At 50.0% G+C, this 26,513-nt stretch overlaps 1 protein-coding gene and 1 long non-coding RNA gene across 3 annotated transcripts in view; one reads left to right on the top strand and one right to left on the bottom strand.

The window, feature by feature from the left end:
* The window catches only part of LOC309652473, a 29,314-nt gene extending 13,191 nt beyond the window's left edge, over positions 1-16,123 (bottom strand). Inside the window, exons 1-5 of the long non-coding RNA XR_014258735.1 lie at positions 16,035-16,123; positions 14,473-14,910; positions 12,353-13,262; positions 10,972-11,049; positions 2,712-2,738 (exon numbers count right to left, since the gene is read on the bottom strand). This is a non-coding gene — a long non-coding RNA (uncharacterized lncRNA). The remainder of the gene's footprint in view (positions 1-2,711; positions 2,739-10,971; positions 11,050-12,352; positions 13,263-14,472; positions 14,911-16,034) is intronic.
* LOC309652450 (G-protein coupled receptor 143-like) overlaps positions 1-23,536 on the top strand; it is a gene marked incomplete at both ends in the record, with an annotated part of 40,005 nt that extends 16,469 nt beyond the window's left edge. The window contains 8 exons of one of the 2 annotated variants that reach the window (XM_082446254.1): positions 2,326-2,435; positions 3,380-3,474; positions 9,038-9,130; positions 11,581-11,690; positions 13,252-13,360; positions 14,763-14,880; positions 16,061-16,304; positions 23,442-23,536. In XM_082446254.1, coding sequence (XP_082302380.1) covers positions 2,326-2,435; positions 3,380-3,474; positions 9,038-9,130; positions 11,581-11,690; positions 13,252-13,360; positions 14,763-14,880; positions 16,061-16,304; positions 23,442-23,536 — 974 coding nt within the window. Of the gene's footprint in view, positions 1-2,325; positions 2,436-3,379; positions 3,475-9,037; positions 9,131-11,580; positions 11,691-13,251; positions 13,361-14,762; positions 14,896-16,060; positions 16,305-23,441 lie in introns of those variants that run through there. The other variant, XM_082446253.1, reaches the window with a different exon arrangement.
* Positions 23,537-26,513: the final 2,977 nt, after the last annotated feature.

The following is a 26,513-nucleotide window of genomic DNA, read 5'->3' as shown; positions in this document are numbered from 1 at the left end:
AGAAGTGAGTGCTGAACAGAGAAACTAAGGCCCATAGAGCCTGAGATATCTTCTCTCTGGCCCTTTACAGAAACTTTGCTGACCGCTGCTTTCAACTCTAGCATGGCACATTTTACAAACCTCTGTGCTAGATATTGCCAAGCATTTTAACTTTTTTATTTTGGAAAATTTTTAACATATGCAAATGTAGAGAGATTGTATAATGAACTCCCTGTACCCATCACCTAGCTTCATCTATACCCCATCCCCGTATCCCACTCTCCACTGGATTAATTTGAAGCAGATTCCAGAATTTATACCATTTCACCCACACAAATCTCAATATATAGCTGTAGAAAATAAGAATTTTTAAAAAACATTAATATATAACACAGATATCATTATCACCCCAAAATAATGAAAACCAGTTCCTTAATATCACTGGTGTATGTTCAGGTGTCTCATAAATGCTATTTTACAATTGGTTTGTTCGAATCAGGATCCAAATACTGTCCATGTTTTGCAGTCGGGTGACAGGTGCTGGCATTTTGGAATTGTGTTTTTCAGTCATGTTTGCTCTTGAAGGAAAGGCTGTTGGTGGTATTTGAAGTGCCTTCCACTGCTCTGCTGTGAGGGGGTGGCAGCAGCTTCTGGGGCACCTTGAGTGCTTATCTGGGCACAGGTGGCTGTGTGTCCCAGGCCCTGGTTCTCCTGTTCCTGGTTGTGTGATTGGAGACACTCAAGAATCCTGGCTTCAGATAAATGCTATGGAACCTCTAGTCACTTTCTTAGACTCGAGGAGTAACACAGGAAGCTATAGGGATAAAATCAATTCGGTGCAAGACAATTAAATAAAAAATTGGTTTTCTTCCTGATTCTGCTAAAGCATTTTGGAAAAGCATCTTAATAATAATCTAGTTTCTGTAACTTGAATATCTGAAAATAGAGCTGCACCCAAACATCTTTTGAGGGTCAGCAAAATAATATTCGTATATCCTTTGGCCTTTAGAAGGAAGGTGCATGACATTGCAGGCAAATGAGCCGAAGCAGGAATCAGGGGAAGGCTTGGTGACCAGACCTCCTCACTGAAAAATAAGAAATACAGATGCCTATCTCATGGGGTGGTTTTTTTCCCCCAGTTTTTTTTTTAAATATCTTTTTTTTTTTTTTTTGGCCACACCGTGCAGCTTGCGGGATCTCAGTTCCCTGACCAGGGATTGAACCCGGGCCACGGCAGTGAAAGCACAGAATCCTAACCACTAGACCACCAGGGAACTCCCTCCCCAGTTTTACTGAGATATAATTGACATATAGCACTGTATAAGTTTAAGGTGTACAGCATAATAACTTAACATTTATCATGAAATGATTACCACAACAGGTTTAGTAAATATCCATCACCTCATATAGATACAAAAAAAAAAAAGTGTTTCTCGAGCTCAAAGCAGAGCTCTGTACTGAAAACGACAAAGCACTATACGGAAGCAAAGCATTATTTTTGTTATCTGTGCTTAAGAATGAGAAGCTGTATCTTAGGCTTTTAGTATTCATAGTCTCCCTTTAGCGGTATATGACACAGTATATATTTGGTAGCATGTGATACGGTGTATATTTTTGTGTGTGAAATACACACACTACACTAGAGTGTAACCCTGTACTGCTCACAGGTCCCCTTGACCAGTGTGTTGCATAGTGAATGCTTAAACAAAGGCTATCTATTGACTTACCTAACAAAGAACCCTAACGTATGCCTTAGGTGTGTATACTGTGTTGAGGAGAATTAGATATTTGGGTCAGATAGCAAGGAAAACTCACAAATAATAAATGTCAAAAGTAGATTATCAAGAGCTAATTTGTGAAAATCTTAAAAGTATTTTTTTTAAAGAATGAAAGAACTATCTTTTTAAACGTCAGGATGTGCTTTTTCAATCATTCTTTTTTATGTGTGGGCTAGTTAACTTGGACATTAAAAATATAGCCAAGAAATATAGATTGTTATTCACGTAATCACTCCTGGGCGCCAAATAAACAAACAGACAGCATTAGGAACAGCACTGTGGCTAACGGTGGTTGAAGTCGAAATCAAAGTGCCTGGGATTGCTCCACTACCATAATAATTATTTTCTGAGTCTTATTTTTTTCTCTGTCTCTCTGCACACACCAGCGTGTGTTTCTTTCCTCCCTGTCTCCCTCACATCTTTCTCTTTCCCTTCCTATCTGTCTGTCTGTCTGCCTATCTGTCCATCCATCCATCCATCCGTCCATCCATCATTTTTACGGAGTCAACAAGTCACCTTTAGATTTGCATTAGGAGCAGATACAAAGCATCACCTGATTCTCCCTTAGGTATCACAGTCCGGTCTACGGTGTGGTTAGGGTTCCCGAGTTTCGTGGACGGCATCTCAGCCGTGAACGGGACAGACGTGTGGCCCGCCGCCTTTTGCATGGGGAGTGCGGTAAGTGTACCTTCCCTGGCCTCCCCCTTCCCCCCCCTTTGCCCCGCTTCCTTACGCTGTGTCCTCAAAGTGTGGTCCCATCCCTCCCGCCAGCCCACCGTAACTTTTAGAAATGCACGTGCTCAGAGCCCTCACCCAACTGACCAGGGACCCTGGGGTGCGGGCCGTCTGTGATTTAACAAACCCTCCAGGGGCCTCTGACCCACACTCCAGTTTTAGAACCACTGTGCTAGTATGTTCCCCATCCCCACCCTTAAACACACATTCAATCCTTACCTTAGATCCAGCCACAATCAAAACCAGCTGGCAAAAAAAAGAAAAAAAATGTTATCGCTTTAATGGATGTATTTACTTAACAAAATATATATTTAAATATAGCAATTTGTTCATCCGTATTGCTCTGTCCGCCAAGTTAACACTCCAGTGAATGACCTCAAAGGACACTGATGCCCTGTTGACCCCGCCATCTGTGCCAGAACTGTCATCATCTCTCCCTTCCTCCCCTCTGTTGCTTCCTGGCTGCATCCCGATGGAGCCTCCGTCTTAGTATATAGATCTCGTGCTGCTTCTAACGTACAGAGCCCCCCCCTTCCTTCTACTGGGAAGGTCCTTCCTGCCCGTCCTCCTTGGTCCTCAGCAAAAGGGCTTCTCATTCAGAGACCTTCATGCCAACCCAAGCTGCACACCTGAGCCCTTTATCTCCCTGACTACAAGTGTAGCACAAGGCAGGGCTCGCTGGACCCGGTGCAGCTGAGCAGACAGGGCACCAAGGCACATGCCCGTCCCAGGCCACATCCTAGCCTGGGTTTCCAAGCCTCTCCGGAGGGCTTTCATGTGCTGCCCCGTGACGTCAGAGGATGTGGGCGTCTGCCAGCTCATTTCACGGACGGGGCAGTCTGGAACCCACGTGCAGCAGCTTTGATGCTGGCTCTTCCCGATTACAGATGTGGATCCAGCTGCTGTACAGCGCCTGCTTCTGGTGGCTGTTTTGCTATGCGGTCGATGCCTACCTGGTGATCCGGAGATCGGCGGGACTGAGGTATTCAGAGTAAGCCCTCTGGCTTCTGCCCTAGTTTGTTGCCTGAGGGAAGGTTGGAGACACCGCTGAGCGCTCCATCTCTGTACGGCAGACCCAGCTGATCAGAACCTTTCAGCTGACCCCTCCACCGAGAAACATCTGTGCCAGCTCATTTTTATAAAAGGCTGAAGGCACAATCGAAATATCGAGGATTTCTCCGTGTGCCCCCTACCAAGAAAAAAACTGAGGATTTTAAAACCCTGAAAGCAGTATTTCAATAAATTAAATATTTGGCACAGGACAAAGACTTAAAAAAAAAAAAAAAGAATTGGCATGAAAATAAAAAATTCGGATGGTATCTAAAGGTCTAGGAAAAAAGTTCTTAGATGTATGTATTGATACAGTACGCTAAAGGCGGAGCCCAAGAGTTCTGGAGCTGCCAGGGGCTGCCTGGGAGGAACCCAGGAAGGGTTAGTGCCTTGGTCCTGGTGGGTTCAAATTCCTGCCCCGTCACTCACTAGCTGTGTGACTGTTGGCAAGTTGCTGAACCTCTCTGGACTTCCGCTCTCTCGGCTGTAAAACAGTACCCACCTCAGGAGGTTCCTGGGAACAGTCAATGTGATAGTACCCGTGGATGGCTATGGATGGAGCCTGGCACATAGCAGGCGCTCAGTAACTGGGAGCTGGGGTTGGAGCTGGGATATGCACGTTATGGAGGAGACAGAAACACAGAGAACCTGCGTGCCAAAGAGAAGCAGGAGGGCACGGCGGGTGTCCTGGTCTCCTGGCTCCAGGCCCAGGAAGGATGTGTCCCCGACCAAGTTCGTGGTCCACTTCCATTAGGTCCCCTTTGCATGGAGCCCTTGTTTGCTTTTTTTCTTTTTAAATAGCTTTATAAAGTTCATCTGTTTAAATGTATAAAATCCATTGTTTGGGAGCATATTCACAGAATTGTGCAACCATAACCATTATTTGGTTTTATGACGTGTTATTCATCCCCCAAATCTCTGTACTGGTTACTAGTCATTCCCCATTCTTCCCTCTCCCGCAGCTCCTGGTAACTTCAAATCTACTGTCTGTCTCTGGATTTGCCTGTTCTGGACAGTTCCTGTAAATGGAATCATACAATATGTGGCGTTTTGTATCTGGCTGGTTAAACTTGGCCTGTTATTTTCAAGGTTTATCCATATTGTGGCACATATCAGTACTTCATTCCTGTGTGTTGCTGAATAATATTCCATTGTTTTGCTATCTGCATTTTACCCGTTTATCAGTCACTGGACTTTTAGGTTGTTTCCATTGTTTTGGCTGTTAGGAATAATGCTGCAATGAATATTTGTACGCAGGTGTTTGTGTGGACATATGTTTTCGCCATATACTTATGGGTATACACCTTGGAGTGGAATTCCTGGATCATATAGTAACTCTGTATAACCTTATAAGGCACTGCTGAACTGCTTTCCAAAGACTCTGTACCATTTTACCTTTGCACCAGCAATGTTTAATGGTTCCAGTTTCTCCGCATCCTTGATAACAACACTTGTTTTCTGTGTGTTTGTTTGGTTTTTTAAGATTTTAGCCATCCTACTGTGTGTGAAGTGGCATCTCATTGTGGTTTTGAGTTCCCTGATGACTAATGATGTTTAGCATCTTCTCATGTGCTTATTGGCCATTTGTGTACTTTCTTTGGAGAAATAGCTCTTCACTTCCTTTTTCCAGTTTTTAATTGGGCTGTTTGTCTTTTTATTATTGAGTTATAGGAGTTCTTTATATATTCTGGATATGAGTACCTCATTAGATATATGATTTACAAATATCTTCTCTCATTCAGCAGGTTGTCTTTTCACTTACTTGATGGTATCTTTTGAAGCATAAAAGTTTTTAATTTTGATGAAATCCAGTTTTTCTGTTTTTTTCTCTTATTTCTTGTGCTTTTGCTGTCATCTAAGAAACCATTGCCTAACCCGAGGTCACAAGGATTTATACCTTTGTATCCTTCTAAGAGTTTTATAGTTTGAACAATTTTATTTAGATCTTTGAATTAATTTTTGTGTGGAGGTGAGGATAGGTCTGCCTTTATTCTTTTGTAGGTGGATATCCAGTTGCCCCAGCACCACTGGTTGAATAAATTCACTTTTAAAACCAACGTGAGTAACCAAATAAAGACCATATTAAGGCTATAGACTACACTGGGCAATCTTAGTGAATCACCACTCTAAAATCCTTGGTATTCCTTATGTATATCACATCATCATTCACTTTGTCTCTCTGGCCTGAAATTTAGTACTTGCTTCATTTTTGGGTTTCTTTCTTCTACCTTTTTGCCTTAGTTCCCAAGCTCTTACACATCTGTACAAAACCGAGGTATACTTGGTTGTGAAAATTCTGTAGGGGAGATAGTTAAGGTTAAAGGCTGCCAACCAGGTGTATCAGTGAGAATTAGTTTTGGCTACATAAAATACATAAAACAGTAGTGACTTAAGATAGGAATTTCTCTTTCACGCTAAAAGAGGCCAGAGGTGGGCAATCTAGGGCTCTTATGATGGAAATCAGGGACCCAAGCTCCTTCTCTCTTTCTGCTCCACCATTCTATTATGTGACTTCCATCCTCAAGGTATCATGGCCCAGAATAGCTGCTGGAGCTCCAGTCATCACATCAGCATTCCAGAAAACAGGAAGGAGGTAGGGGGCAATGCAAAAGGGGCCTGTTGTCCCCTGAGCCAGATCCCTTTAAGCAGGGAGCTGTTTTAAGCAGGCCTGTTGTCCATGGGAGTTTTACACAACAATAACATTTTCATGTTATTGGCCAGAACTTAGTTTTCTGGCCACACTTAGCTGTAAGAGGAGGTAGGAAATATAGTTGGTTATCCAAGCGTGCTGCTGCTCTGCATGACATCCAGGTTCTGTTACTGAGGAAAAAAGGGAGAATGACTTTGCGTAGGCAGCGAGCAGCATGAGGAGACCTTGTCCCTGACGCTGAGTGCAAGTGTGATGGTTCCCTCACTCAGTTTGGGAGGGATCGGAGCTATGACACAATTAGAGGTCTCACAGACCACCAGTTAGTTGTGGAGATAAGAGGAACCTTGGAGCACTGAACAGAAGCTAGAAGAGTATGTCTCCTGCTGTCATAGGAAATGCACCTCCACCCGTGAGGGACTGGAGTTGGACAGGGCTGTGTGACAGCTCTCTGGACCCGGAGGACAGACAGAGCCCTCAGAAGCCAGGACAGGCAATCAGGAAGCCCTCCTCACACCCCGGCGGGTGTTTGGAATTCATCTTGGAGCTTGGCGTTAGGATAGGCAGAAGTCTGCGATGTGCAGGGGCTAGAGGACGCCAGGCTTCCAGGGACCCGCCCATCAAACAGGAGGCCGCCCTCCAGGGATGCCGAACGTCCGGATGCCTCCCAAGGGCAAGAGCCAGGGCAGGGTTCCAGGGCTAGGAGGACCGCCGGGAGTGAAGTGGGCTCTCCCATCAAACAGGAGCGGGCACACAGCAGAGAAATAAGACGCGTGCTCTGTAGCCACGGAGACCCAGCCCCGCCCTCGTGCCTAGCAGAAGTCACGCTTCCCAGGGTGAGGTCGCTGAGGGGCCGGCCCTGGGTGGTTTAGAGCCAGAGCTGAGCGTGCGGGTCCAGAAGCCTCCGGAGCCCCTCTCTGAATCGCCAGCTTGTTTCCAGAGCCGAGGGTGGAGTGGGTTCTGTAGGTGGCAATGAAGAGCCTGCAGCTGGTGGAGAGGGGTCCCGAGGAATTCCCAGGCAGGGGGCCAGACTTCTCCGGTATGGCTGGATTAAACTCCACATACCCTTCTAGATCCTTCCAGCATTTAGCTGTTTCCTTTGGCGCGGGAGAATTTTCCCTAAGAAATGTCATTAAGGCAGATTGAAAGTTAACATGTAAACGGCCTCTTGGGCTCCAGGTGCGGGAGACGCACGTTTTAACCATGCCGGCAGGCACCTGAGATCCCGGGGGAAGCTCTGCTTGCCCTAAGAAAAGGAGAGTGTGAGAGCAAAGAGGGTCTGGGGGGGACCTTCGCGTGCCTGCACGTGAAAGCTGGCTTGCCGTCACAAAAAGGGACGAGGGTCTTGAGCCGGGGCTGCTCCGGATCGATCCATCGCGGCCACATGGGTGTGGCTTTCTGGCTGTATTGGTTATTGACGCGGCCGCCTCCTGGGTCCCGCGGCGGGTCTGACTTCCTCCCCTCGCGGGCATTTGGGGCCGGCGGGGGGAACCGAGGGCCGGGCTTTGGGGAGCGCGAGCTGGCCTCGCCCTCCCACCCAGGAGATGACACCAGCGGCTCCCTGCAGCCCAGGCTTGGCGTCTGGAACGCAGATGCCACACCGCCACGGCCCAGCCCCTGCACAAAGCTGCTCCTTAGTGTCCTAAGTGTCCTGCAAAGCCTGTGACTTCTGGGCAGGACAGACCCCCACGCGCTCCCGAAGCCGGACGGGCAGGGAAGGCCTGCTCCAGAACCAGCAGCGCCAGGGGAGGCGAAGGTGCAGCCGCGTCCGCGTGGCCGCCCAGTGGGCCAGCTGTGCCGTGGCTCCTCCCTGAAGCATGCCCTTCTGGGCCATCTCTTTTCCCTCCTGTCTCCTTGTAGAAGGGCGCCCTTCACCCCATCCCTGACCACGCCCTTTGTCCCCACGGCGGATCCGCAGGGTTAAAGTCCTGATGGGCCAGGGATTGCACTCTCTGCCAGGCGTCTGGCAGAGGGTTTTTTGTGGTTTTTAAAAAATTTATTTTATTTATTTATTTTTGGCTGCGTTGGGTCTTCGTTGCTGCACGCGGGCTTTCTCTAGTTGCAGTGAGCAGGGGCTACTCTTCGTTGTGGTGTGTGGGCTTCTCATTGCGGTGGCTTCTCTTGTTGCGGAGCATGGGCTCTAGGCGCACGGGCTTCAGTAATTGTGGCACGCGGGCTCAGTAGTTGTGGTGCACGGGCTCAGTAGTTGTGGCGCACAGGCTTAGTTGCTCCACGGCATGTGGGATCTTCCCGGACCAGGGCTCGAACCCGTGTCCCCTGCATTGGCAGGTGGATTCTTAACCACTGTGCCACCAGGGAAGTCCCCTCCTCTCAATCTTGAAAGTCTTAGGTTGAGGGAAAGAAGCCAGACGCAAAAGGCCACGTCGTGTATGATTCCCCTTAGATGAAATGTCCAGAATAGGCAAATCCATAGGACAGATGGTAGATGAGTGGTTGCCAGGGCATTGTAAAATGTCCTAAATGCCGCTGAGTTGCTCATGTTAAAATGGTGAGTTTGATGTTATATGAATTTCACCTCAATCAGAGGAAAAATAAAAACCTCACAGGCAAAATCAGGCAGCTGTTTGCCAAGGGTCTGCTCTGTGTGCATCTTCCTGCCGCTCGCGGAGCTCGGGGCTTGCTCAGCGCTGGACCTCAGGCGTGGCCGCCCCTCTGCTCCTCCCTCCCCCGGTACCATCCTGCTCCTCCCTCCCCCGGTACCGTCCTGCTCCTCCCTCCCCCGGTACCGTCCTGCTCCTCCCTCCCCCGGTACCGTCCTGCTCCTCCCTCCCCCGGTACCGTCCTGCTCCTCCCTCCCCCGGTACCGTCCTGCTCCTTCCTCCCCCAGTACCATCCTGCTCTACCACATGATGGCCTGGGGCCTGGCCGCACTGCTCTGCGTAGAGGGAGCATTCATGCTGTACTACCCTTCCGTGGCCAGGTAAGCCAGGGCTCCCAGCAAGCCCGCTCCCCCGATGCCTGGACCCCGCCCCCCCCCCGCCTCTCTTGCAGGAGACGCCCGGGCACTGACCCCGAGCGCGCGGGCAGGCCAGCGTCCTGGATCCGTGCAGCTGAGAGCACAGTGGGTGGCACCTTGAGTTAGCGTCCCTGCCTCTGCCTGTCCCGTGCGTGTGGGTCGGTGCTGTGCGCGGTGTGGATGCAGAGCTGGGGGCACGGCTCCTGCGTACCAGCCTGTGTGCCAGGCTCCAGGCCTGTCCCCCTCCAGACGGACGCAGCCTTCCCCTGCCAACTGTTTATTTTTCATTCTTCAAACCGGCTTCCTCTGGGTGAGCAGGTGAGTTGAACATCCCAAGAATGAGTCGGAGATGGCTGGAAGACACAAAGTGTCGCTCGCTCTTGACGAGCTTATTTTAAGGCTCTGCTGTCTGCACTTTCTCACCTCTCTCCATCCTGTGCTGTTCTGAACACAGACGCTGGGCGATGTGGCCTCTGAAATTGTCTCAGGCATTTCTTCAAGTTTAAAATCCCATCCGTGCAAACATTTGTAAAGCCTCAAGGTCCCTCCAAGGATATACACTCTAATTTTCCATGGAAAACTGAAAAACAGAGGTTGGACATTGTCTCTTTGTCTGTGATTTCAGGACGGTGTACACCCAGGATCAGCACAGCACAGCCCTCAGGACAGATCTGGCCCTCTGCCTGCTTTTGTAAATAAAGCTTTATTCGCACACAGCCGTGCCCATTTGTGTATGTATGGTCTATGGCCGCTTTACACATTAGAGCTGAGTAGTTTTGACAGAGGCTGTGAGGGTTCTGAACGCTAAAATATTGACTATCTGCTCCTTTACAGAAAAAGTTTGCTGACCTGCGGTGTAGACCGTTTCTGCCCCTTCTTTTTCGATTTCTTGTAGCCACTCACTCAGATGTCTCCACGTTGGTGTTGCTTTGTTGACAGCGACTACTCCCAGGCCTCTGTGTAGATCCCTCCAAACAGCCCACTCTCCCCAGGAACCCGAAAAGGACAAATACAGAGTTAGCAGCTGTTGCAGAGGGATGCGCTTAATTGGAAAGGGAGTTTTTATCTCTGGCCTCCACCTGTGGGATCCTGGGGACGTTGCGTCTGAGCGTGAGGGAGCCATTGCTGCAGGGCACTCAGGAGCGCCAAGGTGCCCCGCGGTCTCCACGAGGCCGCCCCCCTGAAGCATCTCCTTCCTTATATCCATCCTCAGAGCCCACGACGACCCAGAGCCCTTGGCGCTCTGCAGGCTCCCACCCTCTCTCATTTGTTCCTAACGTTCAGCACGGGCATACGAATCTTATCTCTTCCTCCTCTTGTTTCCCTTTCTCCCCTCAAGCCCTTGCAGACCACAGTTTAGCTTTCACAGCTGAAGAGGAAAGCTTCTGTTAAAAAGAAGGTAGCAACACAACATTGTAAGTCAACCATACTCCAATAAAATACGGCTTTCAGGGTAAAAACCAAAACACACAAACAAAAAAACAAAAAGAAGGCACCATCCTCAGGTGGTATTGTCATCCTTAAGGCAACAAAGATGGGCACTGCATTTTTCTTACCTGTTTTCATGCATTTTCAGCCACTCTCCCCTCTGGTGTGAGCACTTCACACATATGAAAACGAGAACACTAGCATTTTTCTCGTTCCACCTTCCGTGGCCACAGGAGCTGTTCCCTCCTCTGCTTTTCCACTCCGTCTGGGGTCGGGCCTGGGCAACACCCCCTTTGCTTTGGATTCTCTCCTCCTCTTTGCCATTTTCCTCTACACTATGTGTTTGTTAACTGATAGCCCCGACCTTGGTAACATACCTGTGTGTGGCACTCCACCGTGTCCTGTGGCGACGGATGATTCTCAAGACCCATCAGTAGAAATCCTGGTCCTTCTCCCTGAAAAGAACCAGTGAAATGATTATCTGTCACCATGAGAACAGATATCCTGTGCAGCGTGAGGCTTGGGTATTTTGAGTTGGTCCAGGACAGAGCTTGGATCTTATTCGTGATGTCAGCCAGGCTTAGCACGTACGTAGAAAGTGCTGGTTCATAGAATGCCTTTGTCTTGCTTGAAAGACAAGTGGGGGGAGACCCACTTGTTTGAGAGACCCAGCGGGGAGTTGGGGGGCGGGAATCCACCACCCCAGAGAGCCTTTTCCTCTCTTCACCTTTTCCCAGCAGGGAACTTTAAAGGCTCCCTGATTTACGAGACAAGCAGAACCATGACAGATCCTCCTTTTTCTTCTGTGATTTATCGCTTGTCCGCAGACGTGAGACGTGAGTCAGGTTTCCTTCGGGCAGAGTCAGAAGTCCATCTGTGTCTTTCCCTCTTCGATCTGGTCCTCTTATCTCGACTTCCAGATAAGTCGGCGCATCTCAGGCAAAGCCCCGTTTTTTCCCGAGAATGACCCGGCTTTCCTCCCTCAGGTGTGAGAGGGGTCTAGAGCATGCCATCCCCCACTACGTCACCACGTACTTGCCTCTGCTGCTCGTCCTAGTGGCCAACCCCATCCTGTTCCGAAAGACAGTGACTGCAGGTAAACCACGGGGAAGTTCTCTGGGGGCCAGGCCACGGCTACGGCCCCAGGCCACGGGCTCTGATCATTGTCTGGGACCACGGACCTCGTTTGTCATCCTCCAGAGAGGAGCAGAATACAGCTGGGGAAAGTGAGGGGGTTTAATAAACGAGAGGGAGCGAGCCTACTCACTGATGGGCTGTACGAGTTCTTGGCCAACGTCTGCCAGCTCAAAGCCGGGACCAGGGGGCTTTTCACTTCTGTCTGGGCTCATCCTGAGTCTGCCATTGGCGTGCCCCGGAGGACCCGAGTGGCCTTGGAAAACTGCGGAGGGGAGACGGGAGCGGGAAAGGAAAGGGCAGCCGAGGGGAAGGGACGGATGTGGACTGAGCCGTCCTGGGAGCCTGGGCCCTCCCGTGATGTCTGGGCCTGTGTCTTCTCCCACTTGGGCAGTAAACAGGAAGGAGAGCACAGGAAGTGAGTCAAATGCATCAGGAAGAACTGGGTGAGAGGGATCTTGTGAGTCAGCGGAATGCACTGGACAGACCTCCGGGCCAAGGCAGGGGACCTGCATTCCAGCCCCCAATCCCATCCTCAAGGAAGCGTGCCCTGGGGCAAGTCTCCAGGCCCCTCATGCCGCCCTGTGGGTCCCTCACGGGCAGAATGAGAGGAAAGAAACACACCTTAACAGAAAGGTCACTTGAGGATCAGCTGTGGATTGTAGAACTTTAACCCAAGTGAAGTGCTCTACCACTAGGGAGAGAAAAATCGCTGCAGCTCTTTGGATCTCTCTTTGCATATCTGCATTTAAAACTAGTGTGCTGTACACCTGAAACTAACACAACATTGTAAATCAACTATACGGCAATAAAAATTAAAAACAAAACACCCCTCCCCCCATAAAACTAGTCTATTAAATATAGCTTTTTGTTTTTTTAACAAAATTGCATTAAAAAATAGTGATTTGATTACATCAAACAAATGAAAATGACTTATAGAAAAAAGACTGGAAAGAAATACACTAAGATGCTAACAACGGTTGTCTCTGGGTGAACTTTGGGTTATCAATTCTTTCCTAAAACTTTTTTATATTTTCCAACTTGTCTGCAAGGATAAATGTCAAATCTTTCAACAATTTAAAATAGTGAGCATGCATTATTTTTATAGTAAAAAATATAAACCGTAAACAAATATGGTTCCCAAACTAGTAAAATCCAGATAAAACCCAGAGTGTAGTTAACAGCACTGTACCAGTGTTGATTTCTTCATGGTGACCAATGTGACTGTGGTTGTGTAAGATGTTAAGTCTGGGGACAGCTGGGTGTCGGGAACTCTCGGTACTGTCTTTGCAAATCTTGTGTAAATCTAAAGTGATTTCATAGTAAACGTTTAAAAACTCTATATTCCCGTGCGTCTCCGAGAAGTCCCAGGTGGAGGTGGTGAGGAAAGCATGGCCGGGTCTTGCTGGGCTTCACGCGCTCCTGGTTGTGCTGCTGAGCTCCCATCTGCTTTACTGCCCTTCCTTTGCACGCGGGAAACGTAAATAATGAAATTACGTGCTGTTCCCCTCTGCTCTTCACAGTGGCCTCTTTACTAAAAGGAAGACAAGGAGTTTACACGGAGAACGAGAGGCGGATGGGAGACGTGATCAAGACCCGATTTTTCAAAATAATGCTGGTTTTCATTATTTGGTAACCTTTCTTCTTTTTTTAAAACTGTCGCTGGGAAGGGAAATGCAAACCGCCTGTCATTTGCTTTTCCAAGTGTGACCTGAAAGTTCCAAAGGGAAGCGTCTTTGGAGAGGAAATTTTTGAAACTTGTGCTAGGTGCCTTTGGAGGAAATGCTTGCGAGACAGGAAGGCAAGTCTACCATCCGTGAACTTCTGGAAGGATAGTCACATCTACTCAAACTATATAAAAAGCCCTAAGAACGAAAAGTCCCGAGCTTAGTTTTGATGCATCCCAACCATGTGCCTCCGGAGTTTTGTCCCATCTCTGGGGTTAGCATTCATATCAAGTGCCTTCTAAATCCACCCATTTGCAGCAGTCTTTTTTTTTTTTTTTTTTTTGTCGCACAGCATGTGGGATCTTAGTTCCCCGACCAGGTATCGAACCTGCACGTCCTGTAGTGGAAGCGTGGAGTCCTAACCACTGGACCACCAGGGAAGTCCTTGCATCAGTCTTGACACCAGGATTCCTGTATCTGACAAGATAATAGGGCAAGGGCCCATCTTTAGTGTTGTGACTCACCGCTCAGGCAAGAAGGGTAGAGAGTGGGACTTCCCCGGCGGTCCAGTGGTTAGGACTCCACGCTTCCACTGCAGGGGACATGGGTTCCATCCCTGGCTGGGGAACTAAGATCCCACAAGCTGCGTGGCACGGCCAAAAAAATAAAAATAATAAAAAAAAGAAGGGTAGACAGTAATATTCCTGTCCTCAACTGTCCACCCACCTGCCATTCCCCCTAACCGCCGCCCCCGCCACAGGTGTCGTGCCCCAGCGTTTTAAGTGGGTGTGCTGGGCATAGACCTGTAACCCATGCAAAATCGACTGGAATCAGGAAACACTTTGCTGTGGTGAAGCAATGCTTCGCAAGACAGAGCACGCCTTTGTGGGGTTAATAATTGATCTGATGTGGGGAGGTTTGTTTGGACAGTCTCCTGCGAGAGACGTAAATTAGCTCCCTCTAAAAATACACAGAGCTTGTGGTTTCAAACGTCACCTCCCTGCCAACAATAACCTCAAAAAATTCAAACATAAAATGTCAAGATTTGTTTTGGTCTCCATCAAAACATTAGCTTACTCTTCAGAGGAAGGATGAACTCTGGGTTATTTGACATGTGCTAGAATCTTCCACCTGATGTGGTGTTGAGTGCGACCATCGGAAGCACCTGTTGGTCTCTGCTTTGGGCTGAGAGGGGTGGCATCTCTTACGTCAGAATCTTGGTGTGCTGCGTCCTTCTTGCTGCTAAGCGGGCACTGCCCCCGCCCCAGGACTTCTAGGTCTCGGTAGGCATGGTCCCTGACCCCCAGCGTTAAAAATGAATTATGTCACATGTTCTCTTCACCTGTGGGCCGTTTTCTTTCTAACAGTTGGGTGTCGAATATCATCAATGAAAGCCTTTTATTCTATCTTGAAATGCAACCAGATATCAATGGAGCCTCTTGGAAACAGGTCAGAAATGCAGCCAAGACCACGTGGTTCATGATGGTAGGTCCATCTTAATTTAAAATGTTCTTCCTAAAGAAAAAAAAAACAAAAAGGGATAAAACCACTCAGAAGTATGATCTATATGTTATTTAAATATGCAGGGAGTTGAATAGGTTCCTGGGATGCTTACATCTGGCCTTGGTCCACGAGCTAGCTATTTTCATTCAGTGTTGGGATCGTTATTAAATGGATATGACTCTGGTAAATCAACTTGGCAAGTGAATCAAACCTTCCAGGCAGATTTAAAATATCAGGGAATTTCTCTTGAGGAAGTGTTTCAGACTGAAAAAACCATAGGGATTTAGGTATTGCTTATAACATTATCCGTAATTATAAAGCATTATAGATAACCCACATTGTTTTAAACGAAAGGGAATGGTTAAGTTAATGATGGTCTTTGATCTTGAGGAATGTTATGCCGATGTTGAAGATGACAATGTAAAAAAATGACAATGGTGAAATCTAGTGTTAAGTGAAAAATGCAAGATCTAAAAATTATACTGATTTCAACTACCTAGTAACACGTGTATGAAAAAATATTGGCGAGAAATACACAAAATCATAATAAGGTGGAAAGAGCATGGGTAGTTTCCCTCAATGTTTTCATTATACTGCATTTCCAAGTACAAAAATCCATACGCGAGCTGTTAGTGGAGAGATGCACGGTGCCCTACACAGAATTAAAATTTACGTTGCTTCAGAGTCGGGGGAAAGCTGATTCAGGAGGCTAAGACCAGCATTAGCTGCCTCCACCCCTGCCTGTGCTGTGGTCACGTGCAGGGACCACACGTAAGCAAATTTTCCTAGACTGTTAGGCTCAGGCGCCTTTGTGCACTCACATCCTGCCAGGGGCGCGAGGGGCAGGGCCCCGAGTGCCTGCGGGAGAGCGCGGCCACGGGCCAGAGGTGACACAGCCCTGCTGGGCCGCCCAGGGCCTCCCCTCTCCCGCCCCCCGCCTCTGGTCTGACTCAGCTCCTCTCCCCACCCCACCTCCTCTGTCTTCAGGCACCTTTGAGGGCCCAGCACCTCCAGCCAATCTCTGTCTCGCCCCACACCAGCCAGTGGGGCAGGTCGCAGTGAGGCCAGCCCAGCGGGCCCCGAGTCACCCTGGGACCACCCAGTGCTCTGATATCCACTGTCCCACCGTGACTCACCCCTGTCTCTCTGTCCTCCCTGCCAGGGGATACTGAATCCAGCCCAAGGGTTCCTGCTGTCCCTGGCCTTCCACGGCTGGACAGGCTGCCGGCCGGCTTTTCGCGCTCCCAGGGAGGAGATCCAGTGGGAATCGATGAGCACCTCGGCCGCCGAGCGGGGTCCCCGGTCCCCGAAGGGCTCCCGTGAGGCCCGGGAAAGGCGCGCTGCCGGAAAGGAGGTGCGTGCCGGCGGGCACACTTCCGACGAGGCCTTGAGCCTGCTGTCTGAAGGTAAGAGCCCCTCCACCAAGGCGGGCAGACGGCGGGGCCCCTGGCTCCCCTGGAAATGCTTTATAAACGGCGAGGTGGCTGGCGCATAGGATCTGTCCTGATGTCTGGAACCTGCTTCAAGGCGAGAATGGAAAGTGACAATGTTAGTCTTGCATCTCATCCTCCTCCTCTCCTTTTACTACGATAGTGGTACCTTTCCTCTGGTTATTAAGCACCGTAGCCTTGTAATAATTATAACTGGCTCCACCTTGGGCTGGATGGCATTTTGAATATGAGATAAATTGCCACTTCAAACCCGTCGCGGGCGTTTGCTGTAAGACAACGAATGGTACGACCTGACCTCTGTAGCTTTTAGTTGCAGCTTGGTTTGTCCACCTCATTCGGGGACATTTAAGATAACACGCTGGTCGTCCGGTGCTGGCTCTTCTGATCTGTCCTTTTCGCTTCAACACTGTGGCCCTCAGATTGGTCCTCCTTTTAAGCTCCTGTTTAATCTGATTTGGGGTTATGTCTATTAACCCAGCCGATAAGGAGGAAGAAAGTATCAGTTCAAGGCCCAAATAATGTTTCTCTAAAGATTGCCATCTACTAAACCTATTACATACATTTTATATTTATATACTCATGCATACTATTTATATATATAAATAAACCTATTATATGTACTTTTCATTAAACATACTGTAACCTTATAATTTATCATTTGCTCTGTATTCTGAATTTACTATTACAAAAAGCTCATTTATATTCTAATCAAGATGGGTAATGAGAGAGAATAATCGCTAGACCTATGATCCCTATTCCTAACTCAATCTCAGGGGCTGTCATGGTTATGATAGCTGATTAATTTTACCGTCCCTGGTCTATGCAGATCTTTATTCCCTTGAAAGATTCTTCTTGAGCAGACGTTTTGCTGTTAGCATTGAGTAACAAGACTGGAAATTCTTTACAAGAAGCGGACACATGTTTGCAGCACCTCCTCTGGGGGTCAGGGGGTTGATTCCACAGATGCTGCTTGGGGAGGAGGCCACCCCACACCCTCCTTCTGTCCCCACTGAGGCCCTGAAGCCCCTCCCTCTTCCCACTTTATTACCATGGGGCTGGTTGAAAACGCTTTTAACCAGAATGCATCACTCTGCGGCCCATGTACCGTCTTGCACTCATGCTTGACCACTGCACGTGGTAAGGGCCCAATAGTCGTTTGTAATAATTATGTTAAATTACACATTTTTGGTGGGAAATTAGTTCTAAAAGGCCTAAGAGTAATTAATTATAAGATGTAAAGACTTCTTAGACATAAGATTTAAAGAATTCTTAGTAACGTAAGAGTTGGGGTACTGTGTCAAATGTATCTCAAAAGAGCTGGGGAAAAAAAGAGCTGAGATCTTCTTAACCATTTTTTTTAGTAAGACTTTGTAATGAGTAGGCACTTTCTTTGCATAAAAGCAACATTTGTCAAGCTTGTTAGAAGCAAGGTGGCACATGGCCTCAGTATAAGCAATGGACTTGCTACGCAGGAGCCATGATCATAACCTCCAGGAAGGGCTCGTGGCTCCTGGGCGCAGGACTGTCCATCTGGGCCTCCTCCAAGTGAGCTGAGGACTAGCCCTTCCTGCAAATCTCAGTTAGTATTTCTTGACCTCTAATAGGGTGCGAACGACAGTGATTTTCATGAGATTAAATAGATCTTTGTGCTATGTGCTTAAATAGTGCTGGGGCACAGAGGGCATTCCATAAATGCTAACTCTGGTAAGCATACATAAGTCCCATTACATATTCATAACCTGAGCGGAGACATGGAGCAAATGTTGGCGAGATATAGAATGAAAGAGTCCATGAAAATTTCCAATCTGCGTTTAAAGTGTGAAGGCAGAGCAATCTGGGCTAACGATGTGGATACATGTCAGGAAACAAGCCCGGGGCAGAATGATCCCCACGGGGGAGACTCCTGTTCTTATACCACAGGCTGTATACGCTGCTGCCAGAACCCTCAGGAAACGGCAGCCTAATGTCTACAGTGGTAATCTTGGAAATGAGATACGGCTGGCTTGGTCTTGGGCTGTTTCCTTTCTCCTCCTTTCCAGCCACTTTGCTTTTAGTCTCTTTTGTAAAGGTAGGGAGCTACTCATAATACAGAAAGTACTATTACGTGTCAGAGAAAAGCCCAGAGATACAAACTCGAAGCAGTACATACAATTAGGCTTCTCCCTGTTTGCATTGGTTAAGGTGAAGCTTGACTGGTTTATCATATCCTTAAGCCTCTATCTACTACTTTAGGATTCACTTCGAGGCCAACAGGCTTACGCTGAGCCTCCGATAGGAAGTATCTGACGTGGTGTCTGGCACTTACTAGGTACTTGACATAAGTCAACTGAGTTTGAACAAATATTCATCGAGCCTCTGCAATGTGGTCAACAGCATTTTAGCTGAGGGGCGGGGGCGGTGTGTGTGGATTGTGAATGTCCCTGGGAAGTGTCACGTAGGAAACTTGCAAGTATCAGTTAAGTAAAGACAATACTATATTTTGTTCTAAAAAGTCTGACGCGTTAAAGGGACACAGAAAAGGCAGGGCCTCCATGGGACATGGGTGAGGGTTTCTGGAGGAGGTCATGTTCAGGCTGGGTCTTGCACCGCAGACTGCAATGGGAGAGGGGGAAGCCCGGAGGACACCCTGTGTGGAGACTCAGGGCAGAATGTCGGCACGTTGTTCAGGGGTGGCCACAGCGTGGGGTTTGTGGGAAGCTGGAGAGGCAGGTCGGGAACAGATAACGAAGGGTTTTTACGGATTCTGCTAAGGAGTTTGCATTTTATCTAGTGGCCAGCGTGAGGCCAGTTTGCATTTTATCTAGTGGCCAGCGCGAGGCCAGTTAAGGTTTTTAAGTGGAGAGATGCACTCAGATTTGCTTGTAGGACTGGCCTAGTGAATGGATGTGGGAGAGTTGATTGGATGATCATGCTTCGTGGCCATGGCAACAGCTAACATTGAGGGGATCTGTGTGTAATTCTCTAGGACAACTTCGTTCAAAATGGCATCTTTATGAAGAATCGGAATTTCCCTTGGGACTAAAAGTCAAGAAAAAAGGGTACTTCTCACAAATAAGCAAAAACCTGGTTGGTTTTTATCTGGTGAGCACCAGAAAACCTTAAAATATTATTTCCTCTGTCCATGAGCTTTACGAAGCGTAGTGTCTGATCTCTGGCCCTTCTTTAACAGGGACACTTTGTGTTCACAACGGAAAAGTTCAGGATCTGATGGATACTTTAACCTTATCATTGCCTTCAAGGGTTGGGGGGTGTATTTCTCAGGAGACCTGCTCCCCTAGCCTTCAACGTCACTCTGGACCAGGTTCCCCCAAGCCCCGCCCACCAGCAGGGGGCACGGCTCCGGTGGCAGGGCGGGGCGGCAGTGGAGCTGGGGGCGTGGTCACAAAGGGGGCGTGTCTTAGGCAGAGGCCTGGCGGGGAGGGGCGTTGACGAGAACAGGCCTTCCCTTGCTGTGGCAAAGGAGGGGGGCGTGGCCACAGGGATAGGGGTGTGGCTGTGGACAAGATGGACCACGGGGTATAAGGATTGCGTCAGTGGGGTAGGGCCGAGACGCGGGGCATGTGGGGAGGCAAAGAAGGCTGTCGTTAGAAGAGAGCACGTGTAGTGTGTCCACAGGTAGGAAGCTTGTGGCCTCTGCAGAACACAGTGGATGGAAGTGAGGGGGCGTAACTGTATGTCTCGCACGTCTTTTCTCTCCCCCCAGGTGTCTTTCCCACAATTCCCTGTCTCTCTCACAATACCCTAGTTCTTGCACCATTCTCTCTCACCCACATTGCCCCTTCTCTCCCCTAATCCCTCGTTGTTCCCACAATTCTCCATCCTCTCCTACAACCGCTTGCTTTTCTCACAGTTCTGTGTTTCTCCCACAGCCCCCTATTGCTCCCACAATTCTCTTCCCACAATTTCCCATTTCCTGCCACAATCCTGGATTCTTCATGGTTTCTCACAAACCTGTTGTCTTCTACAGTTCCTTTTGCTACCGCGTTCCACCGCTCCCCCAATTCTTTTTCTCGGAGAGATTTCTGTTCTCCAGCGTAATTCCTTCTCTCTGACAATGGCCCGTCATCTGCCACAGTTCTCTCTCTCGCAAGGCCTCTCTTCCACAACGGCCAGTCTGCCCCACAGTACTCTTTTCCCCGTAATCCTCTGTTCTGCCTGGCAATTCCGTATCTCCTGCCCCCCCCACCAAGTTTCTGCCGTTTCCCACAGTACTCTTTCTCCCACCATTGCGTCTCCCCCACATCTCTTTATCCTCCATCACAGTTTCACACCTCCCCAAATTGCCTGTTCTCTCCCGCACTTCCCCCTTACCGTCCCCATTTCTCTGTTCTGTCTCATACACCGCATTCTTTGTCTGTGATTCTCTCTGCCGTCACTGGCCCCTCCACGTAACACCAGGTGGCGCCATGGGTCGTGTTTGCCAGGGGAGTGGGAGGGAACACGCCCCAGGGCCTCCAGCTCTGTCGGGCTGGCTGCACCCAGTTGAACACCTTGAAGGGGACGCAGGCCCAGGGGTTGTACGCTCTCCATGGCTCATGCTCCTAACCACCTGGTTGGGTTTCTGATCTAGCGCCTCGAGGCTTTAAGGGATCCAGGAACAACAGCTGAGGGCACCGGAGGCATCCAATATGCCTCCCAAATGTCAGGTCTGCGTGGAGCCAGGACGTTCTCGAGAAGCCGCCTGGGCTTGCAAGGCTCCCTGACGGGAGTTGCGAGGAAGGCGCTCGGCCCTTGGGCACTGGGAGGTCGCTGGCAGCTGCGTTTCCTGCACGCACACTCAGATGTGCACACGCACCGATAGAGAGTTAGTCCCTCACCCCCACCACCATGGCCTCTTTGGATTTGCTTCTCAGAGACTTTACGACCAGACGAGGAAACCCATGGAAAAGCAGGCCTGCTGGAAAGCCCAGCTGCAAGCAGCCGGCCAACTCGGCGCAGGCGGGGCTGGGGGCCAGGGGCGCGGGGCGGGTGTGTGTGTGTGTGTGTGTGTGTGTGTGTGTGTGTGTGTATTCAGCGGCGGCGCTGGCATCTGACGCTCAGGGTTGTCGTGACATACAGGGGTCTCCTCCCTGGAGCCCCGGGGGACGGGCAAGGAAGCAGGAACTCTGAAAAAGGGGGCAGAATATGTCCCAAAGTGTCAGGTCACGGGCCAGACCTTGATCACGAGCCCCCGTGTGACCCTCCAACCCAGAGGCTTTTTGAAAAGACCACAGAAATCGCACACACGTTCCCATGAGCCCAGGACGCGCTCACGAACGGCGAGCGACGCCGAGAGAAGCGAGCCTTCGCGAAGCGCCGGTGAACCCCTCCGGCCGGCGGGCAGTTCTGGAAGCGGAAGTGGCTTCCCCAGGCGTTTCCAAGCCCACAGCGTGCTGACGGCCTCTCCTTTTCCCCCTAAGTGTCCTCTAAAACTCGGCGTGTGGCTCTTCTTACTCCGGGCTTGTTCCTGCCGGGTTTTATACGTTAGTCTCCATGAGTGCTCTGAGGTGCCTGTGCCGTGTCCCACGGGTGTCAAGGCGGTGACCCCACGGTATTTAGCCATTCAACGTTAGCTTATCGTGCCGGGGGCTGGTTGAGGCACTACAGATACCGTGGTGACTAGGGTGGACACATGCGCTGTCCACTGAGACTCTCCATATAATTATATAATAATTCTTATATCAACATTTGTGAATGAAAGTCACAAAGAACCGTATAATATTCAAGGCAGCGAGAAGTGCTGCGAAGAACACGTCAAGAGGGGGCAGGAGGGGCTTCCCTGGTGGTGCAGTGGTTGAGAATCTGCCTGCCAATGCAGGGGACACGGGTTCGAGCCCTGGTCTGGGAAGATCCCACATGCCGCGGAGCAACTAGGCCCATGAGCCACAGCTGCTGAGCCTGCGCGTCTGGAGCCCGTGCTCGGCAACAAGAGAGGCCGCGACACTGAAAGGCCTGCGCACCGCAATGAAGAGTGGCCCCCACTTGCCACAACTAGAGAAAGCCCTCGCACAGAAACGAAGACCCAACACAGCTAAAAAAAAAAAAAAAATTAAAAAAAAAAAAAGAGGGGGCAGGAGAGTGGTTTTAGATGGGCGTCCCAGACACCTTGAGGAGGAGGTAACATTTGAGTTAGACCTGAATGCGGTGTGGGAGTGAGCCATGAGAAAATCTGGAGCGCTTTGCAGGCAGAAAAAGAGATGTGCAAAGGCCCTCGGGCAGCACTGAGCTTGGATGTAAGAGAAGCATGTGCCTGAAGGTTGTGAGTGAACAGAGGGACATGAGGGGAGGAGGCTGCAGCCGTCAGCGGGGCCTCTCGGTGGAGGGAGTTGGAATTTGGAGATGTTCCTGAAGGGCAGTCACCTGCCCCATGCACAGCTGAAAAGTCCACCCTCCTCTGCGTCTTCCTTCGCTGTATTCCTGACACACACACCCTAGAACCTGGCATCCAGCAGGCAAGCCTGGATATTTGTGGAGTGGTATCTGTAGAAAGAACAATTCTGACATCTGTTGCAAAGATCTCCCACACCTTCTAAAGGAAGGCGTGTTGTTGGGATGATTAAACAGACCTCCGGGATTACTCTTTTGGCTGGAGTGATGTTTGCTTTCATTCTACTGATTGTTACCTACGTCCCTCCTCTTAAGTTTTAGTAAGAGGAGTCCTTGGGGCACCTCGTGGCATTGAGAGCAGGTGGCCGGGCGACCCCAGAGCGCTGTTGCCCCCGAGTGACCCCTGGGGCAGCTGTGCCCACCGTCACCACAGTGCACCGAGGTCTCGGGCCCCTCAGACAGCGTGTCCCAGGGCTCCGCAACTCCCCCGTGTCAACAGTCTCTTTCCTTTTGGGCTGCAGCATCCACAGGGTTTGGCTGAGATGCGGTGAGCTGCCCAGTGGGGAAGTTTGGAGGAAGGGAGGCAGGGGTGGACCTCCCTTCAGGGAGGTCGTACATCAGCTGCCCCAGATGATTCTGTATGATTTTTGTCTTTTGGAATGATTTAACCACATGCAGGTGAAAGTATCATGTAATTTTCTTTTATAAATACAGACGGTTGGGAAGCTTGTGAAAGACGTTCTCGGACACGGACATCGTCACGTGACAGTCTTTTTTCCTCTCCAGGTTCTGACGCCAGCACAATTGAAATCCATGTTGCAAGTGTGTCCCGCAACGGAAAGGAGACTGAATCTGTTCCAAAAGCGCAGGGAGACCTGTGAGAAGACGAGACAGAGGTCCAGACCCTGTCTCCCTCCGACTCCACGTTTCTCATCCCTTAGGACTGTGTTCTCGCCTGCAGTCAGCGCACTGCAGGGTGTAGCGTCCCCCCAGATCTCACTCCCGTCACCACGTTAGCGTATTCCCCAGGACCCTCTTTGTGGTAGGAGGGATGATCCGTGAGCCTGCGCTTGGGGATGGCAGGGGGAGTCCTTCGAGATCAGACGCTCTGCAGCTTCTCCAGACTCTCCACTGACATTAGTTTTTCTGATCTGGCTGTAATGTTAAATGCCAGATGCAGGTCCTTGGAAAAGTTAATAAAGTAGCTGTGTCCGAGCTCCCAGCCTGACTTGGATTCTGTCTGAACAACACCGCCAGCGAATGCTCTTGAGTCAGATAGTGATGATGCCAAAAGGCCACGAGAAGAGGCAGCAGGACCGACGGGGCACCGAGGAGCAGCTGCACAGCGAGTTCCTTATCCACCACTAGGGGGCAGCAGAGGACAGGCTTGGACCGGCAATTTAGCCCTCGGTCCCCACGTTGTGTTGAGCAATGATTCAGTTTAAGGAATCCTTGGGACCTGACTTATGCTCAGATCATTGCCTACGTTTCCATCTTTCCATCAGTTGAAATATAGATTATATATATAAAGTATACATATATAATTATATGGAGAGTTTTCCTTTGATATCCGTGAGAGATTTGTTCTAGGACCCCCACGGATACCAAAATCCACAGAAGCCCTGGTCCTCATCCGCGGGGGGCCCTGGTCTGCATCTGCGTGGGGTCTTCCGCATCCACGGGAGCCGCGGGCCGGGGGATGGGCAGTGCAGACGGTCGGCTGTTTATAAAATTTGCATACTATAGATACTGAATATATGCATGTGCACATATATATCTGGGGGCAAAAATACTGTACTTACTATTCATTGGAGACGCAAGCCACCTAGGTAAGTCTATCAAAGGCAAGGCACCATTTCCTCAGGACACTGCAGTCAGCGCTGCCACGTGACCCTCGTTTATATCAAGACTAGGACCCCATCCTGCTCTAGGAAAGCTGTCCAGGATGCGTCTGGATTTGTGCTTTTGGAGTCACATGGCCACAGATGGATTCAGACCATCCCGTGACTGTGACCGTGGTACCCAGGGCTGCGTGCTCCTGAAGATGGACCTACGTCACAGCCACCTTGACCCAAAGTGTCCAGCAGGTGCGAAGGAGTTTGAACTTCTCTGGGTGGCATCCGCGTTCTCAGTCTCCGTATCGACATTCCGTCTGCCCCCAGCATCAGAAGCCCGTCCTCTGAGGAGTCCCCGTGCTGAACGAGGCACGGCCTCAACCCCACTCTAGAGCAAAGCTGCCAGCTGCTCACCTCCCCAGGCTCCCTCGCAGCTAGAGCAAGGCATAGGCCTGGCGGAAAATCAGATTCGTGTCCCAAGTCTAAGTGGGAAGCTGGTGCCCAAGGCAAGGGGCCGTGCAGAAGCACTGCTGGAGAGCGGTCGGCAGCTGGCACGTCTGCTTTGGAAGGCATGCGGGCTGTGCTTTCAGGGGCCAGCCCAGCGTCCGGTGTCAAGGTGTGGGCAGCTCCCAGTGGTGTGTCCGTGCCCGGTGTTATGCGTACGGGCCCGATGCTGTACCTAACACGGCCCCCCAGCCTGGCTCCCCAGAGATGCCCCCGAGCTGCTCAATGTCCTCCTCGTTCATTCCTTTTGGTTTACATCAGCCACAGTCAGGTTCGGAAGCTTGCAAGTGAGAACCCAGGCTGCTGTGATTATCTGGTTCACTCCCCTCAGCAGATGGGGTGTCAGCATCGAAGCTGGCAGCGTGGTTTTGACTGGGATGGAGGCAGAGTGAGAGGGGGAGTGGATGCCTTCACGTGGCTACGTGCCACGCCCTAAGCTACACCTGGGCACTGGGGGCAGAAATGAGCATCAGAGACAGAGGTGCTATCAGTCACCCGGGGAACAACAAACGAGCACAGCAGATCACGACAGACCACGCCTGGCTTTAAGCAATTTCCCCGTAAGGCTGGCTGCTGCAGGGGGCGGCTATGTTATTGTTTTGTAGACGGTAGCTGGGATGATAAGGGGAAAGATCTAGGGGAGAGGAAGCGATGGTGATGGGAGAAGGGAAGGTTCTTGAAAAGGGGAGGCAACTGGGAACCAGAGCCAGGAGTTTGGACGTGACAGGTGTAGCTGGGAGTGTAGCTTGGGTGGAAAGACAAGCCTGCTCCTATCAGGTGGCTTCTGTTTGATTTCAACTTATTGGCCAGTTTATCACACCTTAAAAAACGTTTAAATGAGTCTACTTATTCCCCCTCTTCCAAAGATACCCTCTTTGTCATTTACAGTTGGGTTCCTGGTGGCGTTCCTCTCAAGAACTTTGCTCAAGGGTAAGTATATTCGAATAGGAGTACCCACCCCCCAGAGGATTAACTTCAAGTCTTAGAAGGTAATAACTGTTAACAGTCCCTGCTTCCTTCCACCATGCGTCCCCCCTGCCCTCCCCCAACCCCGAGGCGCCCCACGCCCTCCCCCATCACGGGTCCCCGTCCCCGCGACTCCCCACGTGGTCCTCCACGTGGAGCTGCGTCTTGCTTTGCTTACCTTGCAAATGGATGAAGACGCTTGGGAGAAAAAGGAGCCAGACTGGAAAGGAAAAAAAAAAAAACATTCCACCCAATTCTGAGTCTTCGTAAGGGTACGTATCTGCCTCCCACCCCCTCCCAGCCCTTTTCATGCATCTCACCAAGTGATTTCCAGGCTTCCACCAACAGTGAACACCACCAGCATCCACAGGTGCACAGAAACCTTTCCGTGAATATAAAGAACATCTCAAAGACCCTTTAGGAACAGCACCCAGATATGGGCAGTTGAAAAAAAAAAAAAAAGGTCTCTGCGCAGTGAGGGGAAACTTGGATTCCCGAAATCAAGTGGGAGCCTCAACGGACAAAACATTTTTAGAATCACTGCAGCACTGGG

Source organism: Balaenoptera physalus (assembly GCF_965194825.1).
Source record: "Balaenoptera physalus genome assembly, chromosome: X".
Lineage (NCBI taxonomy): Eukaryota > Metazoa > Chordata > Mammalia > Artiodactyla > Balaenopteridae > Balaenoptera > Balaenoptera physalus.
The sequence above is the reverse complement of the archived record's forward strand: the minus strand, read 5'-3'. Positions and strand labels throughout refer to the sequence as shown.